This window comes from Hesperophylax consimilis, chromosome 11 (assembly GCF_061612785.1).
Source record: "Hesperophylax consimilis isolate HC1 chromosome 11, BYU_Hcon_1.0, whole genome shotgun sequence".
Lineage (NCBI taxonomy): Eukaryota > Metazoa > Arthropoda > Insecta > Trichoptera > Limnephilidae > Hesperophylax > Hesperophylax consimilis.
In genome coordinates, this window is record NC_142846.1 from 747,103 (window position 1) to 768,598 (window position 21,496).

General features: G+C 32.8%; 1 protein-coding gene across 1 annotated transcript; it reads left to right on the plus strand.

Annotated features, from left to right (window-relative positions):
* Positions 1 to 3,143: 3,143 nt before the first annotated feature.
* LOC149419609 (cathepsin L-like peptidase) lies at positions 3,144 to 19,747 on the plus strand. The gene is made up of 6 exons (XM_089637507.1): positions 3,144 to 3,242; positions 3,348 to 3,529; positions 4,368 to 4,506; positions 9,349 to 9,551; positions 9,754 to 9,946; positions 19,577 to 19,747. The coding sequence occupies exons 1-6, from the start codon at positions 3,144 to 3,146 to the stop codon at positions 19,745 to 19,747; spliced, it is 987 nt and encodes a 328-aa protein (XP_089493633.1).
* Positions 19,748 to 21,496: the final 1,749 nt, after the last annotated feature.

Below are 21,496 nucleotides of genomic sequence, written 5' to 3' on the forward strand. Positions count from 1 at the left end.
TTACTAACTACTTTTATTGGTTTAACTACTTAAATTCTTACAAATTTATCGAATTTAACTCCTAACTAGTTAATTTTATTTAATTCCCTTAATTTCTGGAATCCATTCCAAATATTTTAACTTGTCTAAATACCCATACAAACTCTTCTTCTTTATCTGTAATTTTTTGAACCATTTTATTATTTCCAAATTTGTTTCAATTTTCTTATTTCACATTTTTCATATAATTCTTTTACTACTTTCAAATTTTCTGATTATCTGGACTGTGATGATTCATCCGATAAAAATTGTAATTCTTTAAATTCTTTCACTTCTCTTAATTAATATTATTCATTGAAATTATTTAATTTTATTAATTAAAGTAATTCCTTTAAATATCTTAATCTATCGAATACATCTTATCGTCTTAGTTATCTGCACTGTCTCAACTCATCTCATATAATTATCTTAATTCATTCAATCCAATTCAGTTTTTACTGAATTTAATTCACAATTTAATAATCTCAATACTTTGATCTATATCACTACTTCCTACTCTAAAAAGTAAAATTCCATTGATTCTCCTAATTAATGTGATTTACTCATTCGGTTTTATGCCTTTCATTAAATTAACTTGTATAATTCATACTTTTTAATATAATTGAAACAAAGAATCTAATTTACTGAGTAAATTGATTTGCTTAGTATTTTTTTGTAATATTGATTAATTTAATTACTGTGATTTCTAAAACTCTTTCCTTTTTCTAATCATTTCTACTTTCTTAAATCATTTAACTGATTTATTTCTCATAGTCATTTTATTTCTTTTAATTTTTTTTCTGGTCTTAATTTAATTATCTTGATGATTGTGATTTTTCAATTATTTAATTCTTTGAAAAACTATATTTTTTTAAATCGTCTTAACTGAAATTGTGGTTTGTGCTAGGAAAAATAAAACAATCCTTAACTGAGCGCATTGTTATAACTTAAAAAGTCTTTGTTGAATCCAATCGCCCAACATACACAGACACATACAATGGACCCACTAAACTCTTTTGACAATCAATAAATAACACAATTACGTATAAGAAGACGGTCTCGCGATCGGACGTTTTGTTAGAACGAGACAGAAATACCGAATTCATTCCATTGCAAGCTGTATACCCGCGCGGCTGACGAAAACTACAGCATGGTTCCGATGAAATAACAATTATTGTTGTTGAATTCTCGGTTATAGCTTTCATCCTAATAAGTAGTTACATACATATTTGTAAATTATACGTTGGAGTGCGTAAACATAAATAAATACAAATGCAGTTTGTTTACATGGTAGATATAAAATATGTAGTTTTCCAAAGGTGAGTAAAAATCTTTTGTTTTACTTATTTATTCGTTTGTCCGAAATGTATTTATTACGGGTAAGTTTTATTTCTAATACTTATCTTAAAAATTTTTACTTGATTTGATACGTATGACATTGAAAAGAGGGTTTATTCCTTAAAACTGAAGTAGCATATATATTAAAACTAGGTTTTATTTCCAACTATTTTCTACGGTACCTACCTACATATGTAGTTATGCAATTGCATAATATTGTATCGCTTTCATGTATTTATTTTCAAGGTTAACGGAGCGACCTGACTCGTCTAATTTTCGAAATGTTATTAAATTCTCGAGGTAAATTTCGATTGAAAAATCAAAGGTTAGTATGTCAAAAATAACCTCGTCTTTTTTCCTAAAACAAGAAGTTCAATTCACTTTATGAAACTGACAAAAAGTAACACAAAAAATATTAAATAAGTTGAATTATACCAATGTAATAGTGAATTGGACAATAAAATAGAAATTATGAACAATAAAATGATTTGAATCGCATATCACGAATCAATATTCATTTGGTTCGTGGCACTTTTTGACCACCAATCACAAACAGTTTTACGTACTTTGGCATAAGTTCTAACATTTATACATGAAACATCGATGACAGACATAAACTCCTGATAGTCCTAATAGTTGATTCTTTTCCCTGGAAATTAAACAACACAAAATTATCGCCCAATGTTATAAAAAATATGTGCTTATTCTGACTGATTCTTTAAAATGACCCTGTAGCATATGAGTAAGTACAATGTATGCGGATAATTAAATAGCACTAACCTTTGTTTTTTTTTTTAAATATATCTACCACGTACGTTTTCGATGTCGTAATTTGTGTTTTCTAATAAAACTTTTGTTCCAAGGGTATTTTCCTCCCCATTTTTATGCGAGGAATTTCTTTAAAAAGTAATTAACTAGACCGGCGGGGACTACACGTCCGCTCGCCGCCCGGTCGCGGCGGAGAATGACAAAATTTTGTCTTGCGCCGAGTTAATAAAAATGCACAAACCGCGAATCGAAATTAATTACTATTATATACTTTAAGAATATATTTTTTGGTCATAAATTATTTTTAATGTTTCAATAATGTCTTGGTAAATTATTTTTGTAAAAAAATTTGAACTATACCGATTTGTAAGACCATAAATAAATAGTCAAATTCAGGGATTTTCGTCACAAAACGCGTGTTCGTATTTATTTATTAGTAATTTTATTTGAAATAAAAACAAAATTCTTATACATATTTTTGGTAGATAATTTATCGATTGTTCATACTGTATCAATATATGATTTTAAATATTTGTTGTATAATACAAATTCACCTTTAAAAATGAAACAAATCTGCGCAACGTCCAACGGTAACACGTTATTATGATATGAAAATAAAATTATTTTTCAAAATTTAACATCTTGCTTTACTAGATAAAATAACGATCTTTCAAAATCAATTTGTGATTTTTTCTAGAAAAGTGTCAATACGTCTAAAACTGGCCTCAAGAATGCCAAATTTCAGGTCAAGTCTACCTATTTCGCTCTGATGTATTACGGTATGAATACATTTGCCAATCGAAACGCGAGCCAAGACCAATTACGGGAAAGTTCGTTCGTTCCTTTCCCATAACATGAGGTTCAGCTCGACATCTCGCGTGTGTATACGTAGCATTACACTTTACATTCGTAAACTATTTTTTTTGATTATTACAATCTAACAAATTTTTGACTAAAATAGTTTTGCAACCGATGTTTAAACTAAATAATTTTTTGACTCTGCTTTTTACAGATTAATAATGAAGTTGATATTTTTGTTGTTTGTTGTGTTTGCGACATCACAGTGCACATCCATCGCAGATGCAACAAATGTGCAAGATGCGTGGAACGCCTTCAAGGTATGCACATCATATAATACAAATACAACTTGCAATTTTACGAAGAACCATCCTAATATCCATTGAAAAATTCTGAATGAAATTGCAAAAATTTACGACAAAAAGTATAACAACCTTATTGAGGAGAAGTTCAGGAAGATGATTTTCATGGACAATAAGCTCAAGATCGACAAGCACAACCAAAAATACGAGAAGGGTCTAGTTTCTTACAGTCAGGGCATTAACAATTACTCAGACATGCTTCTCAGCGAGTTCATCGCCGCTCACAGCGGCTTCAAGTATACCAGGTAGGTAGTAAATTCATGTCACTATCCAACCATTACGATGACCAACTAGAACTGCACGATGTTCATCTGTTATGTGATGTTTTAAGTCACCCACTTCTCATTATCTTTCACCTCGCTACATTCTTCTATTGTTGGGGTGCCACTTCTTCAGATAAATCTGGCGTAGGTACCCATCTATATTACCATCCACAAAAGCACTGGTCGAACAAAAATCGCTGGTAAAACCGTCGACGAAAACTTAATTATTATTTAGATCACTGGAACTACATCTTAATTGATTCATTTGTAATATTTCCCCATTTATTCGTTAAAAATAAAATAAAGTATGTTTGCGGCACGTTCCAGATTAGGATATACTCTCAATATCGTCCTGGTGTAAGAGCACCATTCAGAATTGAAACTACTTTTTCTATCTCCTTCCCTTTCCCACTACCTTCAGTCTCATAATGTACCCCAATTGGGGATGCAATAGTCTTACCTGACCGTTAGAAGCAGTTTGGGACTCTTGCGCGGTATTGACATAAAAAAATATGTATTTATGGATTTATTTTATTTATTTAGAAATTCAGATTTTTTAGTTATTTCAAAACTTTCAATTTAATTTTTTATTTGAATTGGTTTTTGCAAAATATGCGTGAATCAAGTTTTGCTGCACTAATAATTCATCGCTGGCACCTATTGACGACTCCGGTGAACTTGACTATAGAGACTGGGCCAGTGGCAAAGGAATAAGAGAGGTAACACAATTGTGTCTATGGCTGAGTGCAAACGAGAGCTATGCAGACCTGCTCCTTGTCGATGATAATATAAATGGTATTTTTGTCATTCCTTCTTCCAGCCCCGACAACTTGAAAGGAGCTACCTTCATCTCACCGGCCAATCTGAAGATTCCCGACAGCGTTAACTGGACAGCTCAAGGTGCCGTGACGGAAGTTAAAGATCAGGGGAAATGCGGAGCAAGCTATGCATTCAGTGCCGTGAGTAATTCTGTTAAATGTTCGGTGCTACTGGCCTTAAACACTGCACAGTCCTGGCCGCTCTCAGAAATGTCTCCATTCCTGTTGTTTCCTTCCCGCTAATTATTTCTCTTTTTAACAATACTTAATTTTTGTATAATGTTATACGGCCATAAGAGCATTTACATACGTGATAATTTAGTGCAACTAATCGGGGAGTAAATTTGGTAAATACATATAATACGATGAACCTATGAGTGGTACAGAAAAAAAAAGTTAAATTTAGTAATTACTTAGGGGGTATGCTATTATAGCCTTCTTGTAATTATATTCCCTGCAGTTGAACACATTTAAATCAGCGTATACACTTACGAGCCGAATCGACCGCAAACGGCTTTGTTTGCGGGTTGGTACGTTCCTTTCCCATATTTCGTTGTTCTGCTCGCTCTTAGGCCGCGGTATTTGTCTGCACTAGATGCAGTCACCTCTAGTTTTGACCGGCCAATACTCCTATTTGCAGGATTATTTATTTAAATTTAAAAAAAGAGAACTACTCGAAATGTCCAACTTTTTAAACTTAAATCAATTAAATTATAACAAAAATAGCAACGACCGAACCCTGGATCTAGTTTTTTCTAATATCTAATCTGTGTCTGTAACTAAATCCTCAGAAATTTTTCTTCCCTTGGACAATTACCATCCATCCACAGATATAACCACAAACAAAGAATTCGATCAACGAATTTCAGCATGGATTCTTTGCAGGTCGCTCTGTTGCTACTAATCTTATAACTTTTACAAACTTCTTGTCTGCCTCCATGGATAAACGTGTGCAAGTTGATACAATCTATACCAACTATGGCGAGGCTTTTGACAAGATCAACCACAACATTCTGCTTAGAAAACTTGCTAATCATGGTATTCATGGAGATCTCCTTCGTTGGTTATCCTCATACGTAACAAACAGGACCCAGGCTGTGACAGTGGGTGGATTTTCCCCCGTCTGGAAAATCATTACTTCCGGTGTGCCTCAGGGGTCCATTTTGGGTCCTTTGCTTTTCTCTATCTATATTAATGATATTACGACATGTTTCCACAACGCTCAAATTTTACTATTTGCTGACGATATGACGATATACCTTCCTATAAGCTCTACGAACTGTTCTGCGCGTTTACAAGCAGATCTTGATCGACTGACGGATTACTGTCTCTGAAATAAGCTTTTAATCCATATTTCTAAATGTTGCAAAGTCACATTCACACATAACCGTGTGAAAATACTGCATGATTACACCATCTCTGGATTGATTTTAACAAATAAAGACTTTCTTGGACTCTAAACTTACCTTTGATAAACACGTTGACAACATTGTCACCAAAGCATCAAAAAGTCTTGGTTTTGTACTGAGAACATGCAAATTTTTCAAAAATACTAAGACACATCTGACTCTCTACAATTCACATGTTAGTCCTCACCTGGAGTACTGTTCACCGGTTTGGAACCCGCGCTATATTGTTTATGTTAACAGGTTAGAAAGAGTTCAGGAACGATTTCTCAAATTCCTCAATTTTAAATCATTCAACATATACAACTCTTACGACGAAATCGAGAAACATTTCCGAATCACGAAACTACTCAACAGGAGGATTGTCGCTTTTCAGATGCTCTTGTATAAACTTATTAACTCAAAAGTTGACTGCCCGGAGTTGCTAAACAAAATAAATTTCCATGCGCCAATTCGATATAGCAGACAAAATACCCTTTTCTACATTGATAGATGCAATACCAATTCTAATCAAAATGAATTTATGCAAAGGACATGTAACTACTATAATAATAAATTTGCAAATATAGACACTCGTGCTGACATATTCACTGCTAGTTACTATCATTACAGAATTTCATTGTATCACATTCTAACTCATATTCACGACTGTTAAATTGGTTGTACCTAATATTTTAATATTACTTGCGTTGCAACTTTCCCTTATCCCTCTCCTCCCCTTTCCCGTTCCAATCCAAGTCTATTTAAGTATAGTTATAATCACATTTATTTTATTGCTGTTTATTGTAGGCATATTATAGGTTTATCGTTTGTTGAATTTTCATTCGTATTATTATTTTTCTTATTTGCTACTTTATTCTGTAATTTTTTCTATTTTTATTAAATATTCTAGTTAACAGGTTAGTTTTATGTTTCTGAATATCTATCTGTGAACATTAATAATTGGTCTGTTTTTGTTATCCTCTTATGCATATTGTATTACTAAGACTGTTTATATTCCTCAAATAAATAAATAAATAAACAACACCATATGTGAAAATCCTAAAATCAAATTAATGTCTCAAAACTTTCATAGAGCAAATTACACTGAGATTTGTAACTTCCTACGAAATGTTGATTGGTCATTTCTGAATGATGGCGAATTAAATGACAATATCGAAAAATTTTACTGTATCTTAAAACAAGCTATTAAAAGTCATGTACCTGTTACTTCACGTAATACATCAACTTTTCCTAAATGGTTCACCAATGATCTTATTAACTTAGTTTTAAAAAAAAAGATTGCTCACCATAAATTCAAAACAATGAGAACACTCGGTGATTATACTGAATTTCACAAAATGCGTAAGCAGTGCGCTGTAATTTCTGATAAATGTTACAAGAATTATATAATAGAAGTTGAAACCTCCATAAAATCTAATGTTAAATCTTTCTTTAATTATTCTAAATCATTACAAAACAACTATGCATCCATTCCTAATATTATAAACTATGGTAGTAAGACTTGTTCCAAAACTGAGTATATTGTTAATCTATTCGCTGACTTTTTCAAAAGCGTATATGAGGATGATATCTCTGTTGACAGTGTTCCTGCATTTTTCACTGATATTAACTTGCAACTATCTGATCTATTAATTGAACGCAATGGTATCATAGCCTCTATTAAACTCATGGAACCAAACACAAGTTCTGGTCCCGATAATATCCCGCCCATATTTAAAAAAAAAATGTGTAAATAGTCTATCCTATCCATTGTACTTAATCTTTCACAAATCTCTTGAAACAGGAAAATTCCCCAATAGCTGGAAATCTAGCTATCTCACTCCAGTGTTCAAAAAGAGTACTAAAAATGATGTATGCAATTACAGACCTACTTGTATTCTATCTAGTATACCTAAGCTCTCTGAAAAAATCAATCTAAACAAAATATCCTCTAATATTAAACACGTTCTTACCAATCGCCAACATGGGTTTGTCTCATCTAAATCTACTCTCGAAAACCTTACAGTATATGTAAACTACATAAATACAGCATTGTCTAACAGGAAACAGGTAGAATCCGTATATAACGATTTTTCCAAGGCGTTCGATAAGGTCTGCCACAAAATACTTATCAATAAACTTGTAAAATATGGGATAAGTGGTAATTTACTGGCATGGTTGATCAGTTACTTATCTGATAGATCACTTTTTGTTAAGATTAATGACTGTCTATCATATAAATTTATTGCTACCAGTGGAGTCCCACAAGGTTCACACCTGGGACCTTTATTATTTATCCTATTCATCAATTACGTTACCAGCATTTTCTACAATGTCGAAGTTTTACTTTTTGCTGACGATATGAAGTTGTTTAGGGTCATTAATGATGTGTACGACTGCATAATCTTGCAAGAGAACCTTAACAACTTTTTCAAATGGTGTTCTAGTAATAAACTGCAACTAAATATTAACAAATGCCAAGTTATGAGGTTCCACAAAATCAAACACCCAATAATGTATAATTATTCATTGTGTAATGTTTGTAAACTTAATCTCTGTAATCGAAAAACTCGACCTAGGCATAACGTTTGATCTGCTTTGTATCTCACATAACTTCTATCGCTAACAGGGCTATGAAAATGTTAGGTTTTATAGTAAGAATTTCCAAGGATTTAAAAAATATTATATACATTAAAAATTCTGTTCACATCTCTCGTTCGAAGTATTCTAGAATACAACTGTACAATTTGGTCACTTGTCTTTAATAATCACATTAATACCATTGAAAGAGTCCAGCGCAATTCTTTGAGGTGTGTTAATTTTAGGCTTGGAATTCCTTTAGAAACAATAGATTTTGATTTCTTATTATATTCATTGAAATTGCTTAAGTTAAGTGATAGAAGAAAAATTTTTGATCTTATATTTTTATACAAAATTATAAATTATCAGTTGGATAGCCCTGACATATTAATGTTGATTCAATTTCATGTACCTACCATTAGAGCAAGGTCCTCTAGTATGTATTATTGTAACAATTATACCACAATCTCAGGATATAACTCAGTTATAAATAGATTGCACACACTTGGGAACTTTTATGCTAAAATCGCAGATACTTTTAATATTTCCCTGGTAAAGTATAAAGCTGCACTAATAACACATTTTAACGCCACTTATTTTAATGAGGTCACTAAATAATAGGCTATTGTCATTGCTTCTTTCTTTACTGTTATTTTATTTGTTATGTTTTAACTAAATTTAATTCTTTAATTTTTCTCATAAAAATTTAATACTGCACTGTGTATATATATTTAAAAATTAAATAAAGTCTTTGTATGTAAATGGAATTTGTGCCGTTAATTCTAAATAAATAAATAAATAAGCCTCTTCGCTAGTGTCTTTCTTCCAGTCTTGCTAATAATCATTAAAACCGCGAAAAAGTTGCTTAAACAGAATTTTTTTCAAACGCAGTATGGCATTGTTTATTATTAATTATTTAAAAATGGTTAATTAAATATTTGAATACATTTAGACATAGAACATGCAAATTTCTTTGATTTTTTCTATGGAATCAAATTTTTATTTTATTTGGCAGACTGGATCATTGGAAGGTCAGGTTTTCCTGAAGAAAGGGAAACTCGTCTCACTCTCGGAGCAGTTCCTGATGGATTGTACTGTATTCAACGTACCGTGCGATATAGGAACAACGGAGTATGCGTATATGGACATCATGGAAGTAGGAGGAATTAGTACTGAGGAATCCTACCCATACACAGGAATTTGGAATATGACGTGTATGTAATTACGTCGATATCGTTTACCCTTATATTATTTCAACCTCTGTTTTTTATTAGTTATCTAAGAACAGATGTGCTTTTATCATTTATAATATGGACTGTTATAGTCTTCAATATTGTACTGACAATATCACAAGGTGAAAGTTTTCGATATTGGTTTAAGTCTTCATTGAAACGACTCACTCAATTCATCGTTTGTTCAGGTACAACCCCAAGGACTCAGGAGCTACCGTTTACGACTTTGAGTACGTTCAGGCCAGTGAGAAGAGTCTAACGGAAGCCGTAGCCAACATAGGGCCCATCGCGGTGCTCATCGAAGTCATGGATTCCTTTAGACACTACAAATCCGGGGTCTACTACGAGCCAAATTGCAATGGAAACCAACTTAACAATGCAGTGAGTACACCGCCATATTGGTATATAAGCATCTCAAAATACCAACTGATAAATAAAGCAATCTACCAAAAGTGTAACACTTCACATAAAAATATAAAAATGGTTACCTTTTCCATACCACCACTATTTTAAGACAAAGAGGTAATACTTATTTTAGCTTTAACTTTGAACTTTAAAGTATCCGATGAATTATTTATTTCTAATTTTAACTATTGTTTTAAACAAAGAGACAATATTTATTTTTATTATTTTAACTTTTTAAGTACTCGCTGAATTTTCTTCGCACTTATTTTAACTGAAAAATAAAATACAAAAAGATTAAATTAACTCACATCCAATCATTGTTATTTTTTTCGATCTGTTATTTTTAAAACAAAGGTATAAGTATTTATTATTATTTCTTTTCCGAACTGTTTAATTTGTTTTTTTCTTTTAAACTAAGATGTCATTATTTACTACTAATATTTTAAACAAATTTTTACTAAATTAAAATCTATTTTTAAATATCAATTCGCAATCACGTTCACTTTAGATTCCGATAAAACACTTAATTGAATTTAAATGTTTTTCACTTTGAATGAAATAATTATTTTAGAATTTAAATAATTTACCATTCACTTAGCACTTTTAACACTTAGCATTCTTAACAACTGAGTTTAAACTCTATTTTATTTTCACTGGTTATGCTCGGGCCAGTTATAATTGTTGCATAGTATTTTGGTTCATAGTATGTCCATTCACGCCGCAACAGGTTTATTAAATTAAAACTGACTTATTAAAAATTTACTCTGTTGGGATTTTTCAAAGAGGTTTCTGTTATCACTCAATTTAATACTTGTAGAAAATTCACCAAATTTTCTAAGTCCAAAGACTTGATTAATTACCTGATCCGACGTATACACGCGCTTAAACCGCACCTTTCCCACTTCCGAATTCCTCAAAACTCTCCTGAAAAGCGCTCTGCACTTGCTTTTATACCGTCTTCAATACCAAAATGACTTAAGTCGATTTCACCTCTCAGACAATTAGATCATTAATCAACTCGTAAATTTGAACATAGCCACTAGTTTCGGATATTTAAATCTTGTCACTTATTCGGACGACATAGTCATTAGCCCGGAGTGAAAGAGGTCGAAAAAAAATTTTCTTCGAATTTCAAAAACCCTATATGATTTAATGTTGCTGTAGATAAATAGCTGTTGAAAAATATATTTTATCTTTTTTTGACATATGATCTTCAGGTGGCGCAGAGGACCTGAAATTTTGAAAAAATGATCGATTCTAGAAATTTAAAAAAAATTTAAAACAAAATTATTATCATATTTAACTTTATTATTTGCATTAAAATATAAGGAACATTAAGAATATATATATATATTTTTTAATCATTTCAGCCTTCAGTCGTGTCATATGCGTACGGGGTAGCTCCCTGAATTCCAAAGGAAAAGCGTAATTTTGTTTCGGATTTCGGCATTTCTTTTCTCGATTTTATTCTTGCTCGAATATATCCATCGCGTGCTGTACTTCCTCAAACAGCCAAGCTAGTTTCAGTGACCAGATTCACACCTCTCTCCACAGCCTGTGTGTGACAGGGAAAATTTTCAATCCGGATATTTATATGTTCGCTCATAATTTTGTCCCATAATTCACTGTCACCGTATTTTTTTGTGAATGGTGGCTCGAATATTTGTTCTGTCTTCCAGTTTATCAAATCATAATAATCGTTTTCTTCGAAGTTTAGTTTTGGAGTCAAGAATGTCCTTACTATTTTCTCCTTTGCATTTTGTCGGGCTTTAAGAATTCTTCTTACTGCTAATTCTTTTATATGCTGTCTTTCGTCTTGTAGCATCGCTAATAAAATATTTTCAGAATGAGTGAAGAAAGAGTTCCGCTCGATTATTCGAAAAACAATTGTTTTCAGCTCATATTTTAATTAGGAACATCTTTTTATCATACTAAGGACATGTTTCGGACCATCTTTACATGAAGGTTTTGTTTTTATATTGGCGCATACACTTTTATCACAAACGTAGCAATCTCAACTAGACTATGAGTTGGAAACTTTGTTGCTACATATAGTCTCAATATTCTATTTGCACAGGTTAGCCAACGAGAGTGTGCGAGCTTTCCTGGTTGCTTATTAGCCAAATCAGTTTTTACGCTGCCTTGTGTTACAGCTTGACAAATATCATACAGATATTTTTGATCATTGCTTAGAATTTTCACGTCGATATTGGGTAAGACTGTCGTAATTTTATCAAATTTCACCACAGGGACGTCTTCACAGTGCTGTAACATCTTGCCAATGACTCCTGCGAACGTATTGGGACCTGAAGTACTGCCATCCAAAGTATTAAAAAGATGACGCAGTGGTAATTCGTTAGCATGCAACAAACATATAAACCAGTGTAATGGTATATTTAAATGTCTTTCAATCAATGCAATTGCTTCATTCTTGAAGCCCGTGTTTACAGCCGTTTCATCGCATCCATTGGCTACAATGGTTGATAAATCTCCGAAGTGCAAATTTAAAAATTCTACAAATGAATCCTTAATAGAATTAGCGGTTCCAGAATGAGGCGCGACGTAGCCAATGTACTGAGAATCTGGCTCGGAGAGCAAAACAATATGTTCTTCAGTAATGGTTCTCCTGTGGTACTTGTTATCATGTTTTTCCTGCACAATGGTCTTGTCTTTCCGACCATCAAAATATAACCCACTTATTTTACCGTCAGAACTCCCGAAGTTCGAAATCTGCTTTCTTTGCAACTCTTCTCGAACTTTTCGGCGCTCGCGTCGTGATTTACTTCTATCTATTACTTTTGAGAAATCTTGTTTAGTAATAAAACCAATATCTTGAAGAACTGCACTGGCGATGGTTGATGCTGATCTGTCGGAGACACCAGTCCTGTCACAGGCAGTGGCAAGATTTTTTAATCGATGCCTCATCTGATTTGTTTGTGATTTCGATGTGGATGGCGTGGAGTATGCCGAGAAAAAGTGTATAAAAGTCTGGATCTTGATTGCTGTCTAATAATCTTACACTATCATCCGAGATCTCTGAAGTCTCTGGCGAGGGGCTCAGAGGTTTCTCAACAGTCTGTTTTTGAAGTAATTTATTTTGCCTCATCAGTCGTAATTGCCAACGCTCCAAAACCTTGGTTGCCACTATATCATTTGAGACGATATACATTTTGCGGCTACTTTTCTGATCTTGCAGGAATTCTAGCTCCTTCTTGGGTATTTTCACTAAACATTTACAAAAATCGACACAAATGCACTTGCAAACAGCAATATCAAAGAGTTTTTTTGTTGCATCTTCATAAAATTCAGTTTTCTTTTTAGGTACTCGACATTTCTTTAAGCATTTGTACTTGTGATAATACCGGGTTAGTTTAGTTACAATTTGACGTTCAGTTACAATAGGAATAGACGCTTTATTGACTTTATTCCACAACGTAATTTCTAATCCACAAATAATACTTTATTACATCCGAATAAGTTGGCAACACATTGTCTTTTAATTTTTCTGGGCCACCAAACATAGAACACATTGAATTTTTTCTTGTTTTAGGTATATTACAAAGAAATCACAATCAAGTTTTCGCAGCTGTTCCAACGAACGTGCACTCCACGCTAATGTCTGTTAATTACTGATTGACTGCGGCTGTTGTTACGCAAAATAGTGTCAAAGGGTGAAGGGAAGAAGGTTAAGTTAGATGGCTAAAACTAAAATACATTTTGTGACGTTTAAGCTGGATTAGATGATGTGCTCGTTTACTAACAAAATCTGAAAAAACACATTTTTTTGTAGAACTTTAGGGTCAGTGCGCCACCTGAAGATGAAGTTGGAATTTGATGACAATGCAGTGCAATGATGACCAAGGCACCCATTGGTAATATAGGAAACACGAAATTTGAAAAAAAGTTTTTTCACTCCGCCCTAATAGTCATAATCCGACAACGCCTCTAATTTCTTGTCTCTGTTTTTTGTAGTTGCAGGGCTGAATCAGTATCCTTTAATTATTTTCATAGAGTTCATCGTAAAGTTAAATATGTTTTTCAAGCTGTGCTTAATCGCGTCTGTTTTCTGGGAATATTACCAGTCAATCACAGTATTCCCTATGCACATTTCATATTCAACGTTTCTTATCTATTTCTTTATTCCTTAAAGAATTTTCTCACAAATTTTTGTTCTTATTTTTCGGAATAACTTTATTGAGTAAATCCTCAAATTGTAATATTTAAATATTAAAGACAATATTAGTGATTTCTAAACAAAAATCTGAAACAGAAAAATCAGAAAAGGAAACGGTCACATCTGGGACACGAACCCAGGACCCTTATCTTTCCGGAACAGTGCTACAATGTAACAATGTCGCACATTAAAAATTAAAAAAAATAACATAGGTTTATCTAAAAAGACGCTTTCTGGATTGCATTTAGTTCGGGTTGAATCTTGCAATCATACATAAAGATAGTTGCCAATAAAAATGTGCGGTGAAAAAATGAAGACAATGTCAGAAGTTCTTATTCGAAGAATGATAAAGTTAAAAGTGACCGAGGGGAATAGGGTCCCATTAGCTCAGTTGGTAGAGCACTGTCCCGGAAAGACAAGGGTCCTGGGTTCGTGTCCCAGATGTGACCGTTTCCTTTTCTGATTTTTCTGTTTCAGATTTTCGTTTAGAAATCACTAATATTGTCTTCAATTTTTAATTTTTCTTCTTTTTGGGATTGTGTTTCATAATTCAATCACTATTGTTCTTGTCTTAGCAGGTAAGTTTATGTTCGCAGTGGATTCCCTCAATCCAATCATGTTTGTTAGTGTTTATGTTCATTTTCTATCTTCCTCTGATTATAATGTTTCTTTAGATTTGTGTCCATGCTCATATGATGTGTGAAAACCTTCCCAATATAGTATTTTTGTTATATCTATCTGAAATCAATCTCATAGTACTTTTATTCTCGTGTATATTCCAGTTCTTGTCAATCTGTCAGTCTGTATGCGTTCCTTTTTCCAAAACCAAACTTTCTATTTAAATTTCATTTGGAAAACAGAGCTCAAATGTTTTTATTTATATCCTCATGCGAAATTTATGTACTCATTGTTAAAATTCAACATCTTTTCTGTTCCAATATCATTTCTCTCAGTTTTCTTATCGTGTTATTTTCTTCCTTTTCATTCATTCAAATTTTGATGGAGTTTTTCTAAATCTTTAAGCACTTTTCCCGGCTTTATTTTCTAATCTGACTCTGTAAAAGGGCAGTGCTTCCCCACACTTCTCTAAATACGCCCAAATTTCATCTCTCTCTCCCGTCATAAGCAATTAAAATATAGTTTATTACCTTATTTGTTTACCGATCTCACATGTACTCTGATATTATATTGTATTTTGGTGTCTGTAATTAATTTTAATGTATTTGGTTTTATGTAAACAGCCGTATAGTTGCTGTGTAATTTTAATTGCCCTACTCCAACTTAATTAGTTCATAATGACCGTGGGTCTTGTATTGTTTATCTCAATGTAAATACATATATTTATGAATCAAATCATTGTATTCACAGTCGCTGATCCTCAACTTTTGGCCCCTTGCCTGATAACAGTCTAGTACGAACTTCTCAAATTTGCATATCGATTGTGCGTGGTTTTTATTGATTTGTAAGTGTAGCTTCCTCACATCATCCCAAACTCCAAATAAATCACTTTCTTTTGTTTTGTTCTCACCTCCCAACACAGTTTTTTCAGACTCGTCTGAGTCCATTTCAATCTAACGCGTCAATTTCACTTATTAAATAGTCTCTTGCTTTTCCCAGATAACAGTCTATGATACTTTATTCGATTTTAAATTACAATCTATCCTTTTTGTCATTTTTATCAACTTCTCCTCGTTCCTTTCACCGAAAGTTGTCGATCAATGAAGTCTTCCATGTGGACTTGTTTAGATTACCGTTCATTGACCCTTCAAGTCGATGCTAACGTTTCCATGTCATAAATAACGTGGCTTATTCCTTTGTCCTGTCAAAAGCCCTCTATGATTGGTTAATTTTAATCATAAATCTGGATAGACACATCCCACAAAAACGCCTATTTTTCTAATTACAGTTTCCTGTAGTTAGTCTAATTATATTCGCTAGGTGTCTCTAGTGTAGTGATTTCTACGTAATTGAGGTTTAGTTTTTCTTAAATAAATTTTCTTTTGGGGAAAGTCTATTTCATCACAATAAGTAGGTGATTGGAAAAGAAAATTAAATAATAAAATCTCTCTAAGTGATTAGATCATCAGATATAAGTATATGTAAGTTCTTTCTCAAGGTCTAAATTGAGTTTGAAAATATATCTAAATCTAGAAGATTGCAGTATCTATTATACAATCGAGTCATTCTCGATGTTGGTTTTAAAAAATTTGAATTACTACGACAAGTATCTATTCAAAAGGTTACAGGGTTTCTTGTGGATTTCGGTCTTATATTAAGGTTAATTTGATTAATTAAAGATGAATCATATACATTGTTAATGATTTTAAACAGAGAAATTATATCTGATATGTTTCTTTTTTTGGCGAGTGAGACTTCTTTAAAGTGAGTAAGTCTTTCAGCATAGTTACAGAGATTCCGATGTACTCCAGATTTGTAAGCTAGTATTCTTAAGTATTCTTTTTGAACGAACTCCACTTTCCTACTATAAATTGCATAATGTGGTGACCAAATCACAGAGTCGTACTCTAAGATGCTTTTTACATATGAGTAGTACAAGATTATGAAGCTACTGGTGTCCTTAAATGATTTAGTGATTATGGTGATGAAACCGAGCATTTTACTAGCCTGATTGACAATGTTTTGGTAATGGTTTCTGAAGGTTAGCTTCTAGTCAAGTAAGATTCCCAGATGTCTAATGGAGTCCACTCGTTTTAGGATTTCATCACAGTTGGTGTAAGGGAAATCAATTTAACGGACATTCCTCGTGAACGAGATGATATTAAATATGCTAATATTTATTTCCATGTTATTATCTATACACCATTGAGACAATGTGAGTAGGTATTTTTGCAAAGTTTTGCAGTCTTCTTGTGAATTCACGGGATGAAAAATTTTTAAGTGATCCGCATATAGTAAACATTTACAAAAAAGTTTTGCCGTTAGATCATTTATGAATATAATAAAGAGTAGTGGTCCTAAATGGGATCCGTGAGGGACACCAGATGTGACAAGTTTGGGAGAGGACTCATAACTATTAACTTGTACATATTGACTCCTGTGAGAGATATAAGATTTAATCCATCTCAAGAGGTTGCCATGGAAACCTGTTCTTTTTAGTTTTTGGATTAGAAGAGGATGACTGACTTTATCGAAAGCCTTTCGGAAATCAGTATAGAATGCATCTACTTGTGTTCTTTTTGTCAAAATTGGTACATAAAAAAACTACATATTCGATTAAATTTGTGGTAGTGGATCTTTTGCATACGAATCCATGCTGAACAGAATTTAAAATATGTTTAAAATGTGTAAAATGCTTTTAAAGATTAAGGATTCGAAAATTTTTCCAAAAAATGAGAGTATACTTATTGGGCAATAATTAGAGATGTCACTTTTATTCCCAGATTTGAAGATAGGAGTGATACGTGCTATTTTCCAAGATCAGGAAAAACACTTTCTTTAAAAGATTTACGAAATATAACATAGAGAGGATAAACAAGAAATTTAGCACAGTTTGAAATAAATAATGGTGGAATGGCATCTGGACCTGGACCCTTGTTTGAGTTTAGTGATTTCATAGCGTTGAATATTTCAGTCCTTGAAATTTCGACATGACTGAGCGCGTAGGTACTTTCTTGATAATCACAATTTACATGTTGATTTGATACATAATTTGTATTAAAAACAGAGAAGAAGTAATTTGAGAAAAGTTCACTAATTTCATGACCATTGTTTGGTACAGTTTCATTTAAGTGCATTATTTTAGGAATTAAGTGAGTCATACCTTTTGATTTTGCATAAGTCCATAGTGGTTTTGTACTATGATGTAAAGTGTCTTCGTTAGAATTAATATAAGATTGGAAGCATTTGTGAATTCCAGTTTTGACCCTTGATCGTAGGATTGTGAAACTATCATAGTCTCTAGGATTAAGTTTCTTTTTCTTTGATTTGATGGATAACAACACTGGAATACCAGTAAGAATATTTGTTTTTATTCACATTTTTTGGTGTGTGTTTCTCTATAATTGGCCAGATGCTATTATATAGGAATTGAAGAGACTCTTTGCAATTTAGTGTTACCATTGGGGTCGTCCAGTCGATTAGGGATAATTCTTTGGTACAATTAAGATAATCTGTTTTCTTGAAATTGAATAAAGAACGTTCAAGGTTATCATTAAGATTGTGCATTGTATTAATAGTAAGATCCATTTAAATTGGTGAATGGTGCACATCAATTTTAGAAAGAGCGAGGGCAGGTTGAACATTAAGCGTAAAATCAGAAAGAGCTAGATCAAGTATTCTACCGTTAACATTTTTTTGTATAGTTATACTGATGTAAGTAAGAGAAATGTAGAAATTCTAATAACAATGAAGATTTTTGATTACCAAATGATTCAACATAATTACTATCTTTGTTTGCGTTAACTGACCATTTAATGGAAGGAATATTTAAGTCTCCCTGTATTAATGTATGAGAATTGATGTGTGATTCAATACAGATATCTTGGCACTTGTTGATGAAATTAGTAAATGCGTCAGTTGCAATCTGGTGGAAGATAGGCTGTACAAATCTTTATTAATTTTTTATTTGATCCGTTTGATTTAATTCTTACCCAAATATGTTCAATATTAGAGGGTTCATCATATATTTGATAGGCCACAATGTTTTTCTTGATAGCTATTAAAACTCCCCCTCCGTCTTTTTTTCTGGATATTAGTTTTTCTCGGTCTTGTCTGAAAATAGTGTATCGTTTATTCAGTATCTCTGCATCTTGATTTGATGAATTTAGCTATGTCCCTGTTAAACATATAACATCATAGTTTGAGGAGAGAGTGTTCATAGAGATTTGATCTAATTTGCTTCTTATGCCTCTTATATTCTGATAATATAAAGACATTTCAAATTGTGATTGTCAGGGGGATGTAGAAATGTGTATATGTATGCAGAATTAAGATTTTCTCTAACACGTCTTTGCTACTTGCCGATATTGCCGGGGAATTCCCATTTTTTCTGGAAGAACGTTGTTTTTATTTTAATTTCATTTATTTATTTTTTCTTTTACTATCATTAACCGAACATACTAAATATAAATCTTTACGCGAACAAGGTAACATTATGTTTTAAAATTTCGATCTTTCTTTGAGGCTTAAATACAATTTTACGATTAAGTTATAAGAACAGTAATAGAAAAAATGTAGAAGAGCACAGAATAAAAAGATTCAGTGTAGTAAAGAGATAAGATACAACATAGTTAAGTTGGGCATAACCAGCCTCACTAGGTGAACCTGAATTGGAGCAGATTTTTTAACAAAAAATAATTCTTAAACTGACTACTGTTTATCAATACATGTGGCAATAAACGCAAGAAAAATAAAATCTTTACCCTATTTCCACAGTGCCGATTTATAATCGTACAATACTTGCAAATTTGCAGGTCCTCGTCGTGGGCTACGGAACTGACAAATCAGCTGGCATGGATTACTACCTCGTAAAGAACTCCTGGGGAAAGAAATGGGGCCTCAATGGTTACATCAAGATGGCCAGGAACAAGGACACGAACTGCGGAATCACACAACGTGCTTTGTATCCCTTACTTAAACAATAACTTGTTAGACTATTACCTCCAGATTCTTACTCTCTAATTCACACTTGACAGCGTTTCGATTGTTTTTGTATAAAGATTTCTATTCTATAGAATCCAATAATATTATTTTACCGTCGGGTAGCTTTTGAAAGTATCTTCGTTAGAACTACACAAATGTGGGATACATTAATAACTTTAAATGTGCATGTGTAATTTTAAAGATATATAATCTTATTGTCAACAGATATGTCAATTTTACCATAGCAACCAATTTATTTTGTTTTCAATTTAGTAGATTCCTGGTTACCATGATAATTTGTGTTCTTTTGTTTTTTGTTGCCATTATTTTTTCAAATCTAATGAACATCTTATGACTAAGCTTCCATGTTTTTTTTATTGATAATAAAAGGAAAGGAAGTGTGATTGACATCATAAGAAGTTCCATTTTTTATCATTTTTATCCTCCAACATAAAGAAAAAACAGCGTATACATAGCCATCCTTTCCCTTCTCTTCCTTACTAACTAACTAACTAATCATCACGCCGTTTAGGCAGAAAGATTCAAGTCTCGGCATACACTCCTTTCCTCATTTACATTCATACATACTCTTCTATTATTCTGACTCTTGGCATGGCCCGACTCAAATATCTGCGTATACATAGCCATCCTTTCCCTTCTCTTCCTTACTAACTAACTTACTAATCATCACGCCGTTTAGGCAGAAAGACTCAAGTCTCGGCATACACTCCTTCCCCATTTACATTCATACATACTCTTCTATTATTCTGAATAAATACTGAATCTTGGCATGGCCCGACTCAAATATCTGATTAACTTGATCACGCCATGTCTTCCTAGGGCATCCCCGACTTCTACTACCAATCAAATTTGTGTCATTTATTCTCCTTATACTCCTTTCTAAGCAATTCTCCTTATACTCCCAAACCATCTAAGCGTCGCTTTATTTTCTTACTCATTACGCTTACACCAGCTTTGCACTCTTTACGGATCTCCACATTTCTGACACGATCGTACATGGTTTTACCGCACATACGCCTCAGGGGTCTCATTTCTACAGCATTCAGTCTACTTTCATCCTTTCTCTGCCAGTGCCATGCCTCACTTCCATACATGAGGGTAAGTACCAGCACTCCATTGTGGACTGCTAGCTTTGCTTCCATTAAGTCCTCCATTAATGGAGCTGTCAGCCTCCCCATCTTTCGTAAACATACTTCCTAAATACATAAACTCATCCACCTGCTACATGTATTTCTAATTCACAACTATATTGCACAATGTTTTCATACTCCGTCTCATTCAAACACCATGACTTTAGACTTACTTAATCATTCCTAAATTATGAAAAAAGAGTTTTTGAAAATTAGAGCCAAATTCCTAGGAATTTCTAAAATAAAACCTAATAATGCGAAATGTGGAATAGAATTGAATTTCTTACCTCATAAAATACAGAGAAATTGATTGTTATGAGAACGATTTGCAATTGACATATTAAAAATAAATAATTTAGAGCATTATAATGGGGTTCTTTTTCTTTGAATTTTGAATTGAATTTTCTATCCACATTAAGAGACTTTATATATTTTTATTATAGCGACTATTTAAACATTGCGCATACAAATTGCAAATTGTATTTCTTAGTCCTCCTCAATAGGGTGACCTGCGCTGAGGCGAACTAAATTCTTAATCCTCCTCCATAGGGTGACCTGCGCTGAGGCGAACTAAATTCTTAGTCCTCCTCAATAGGGTGA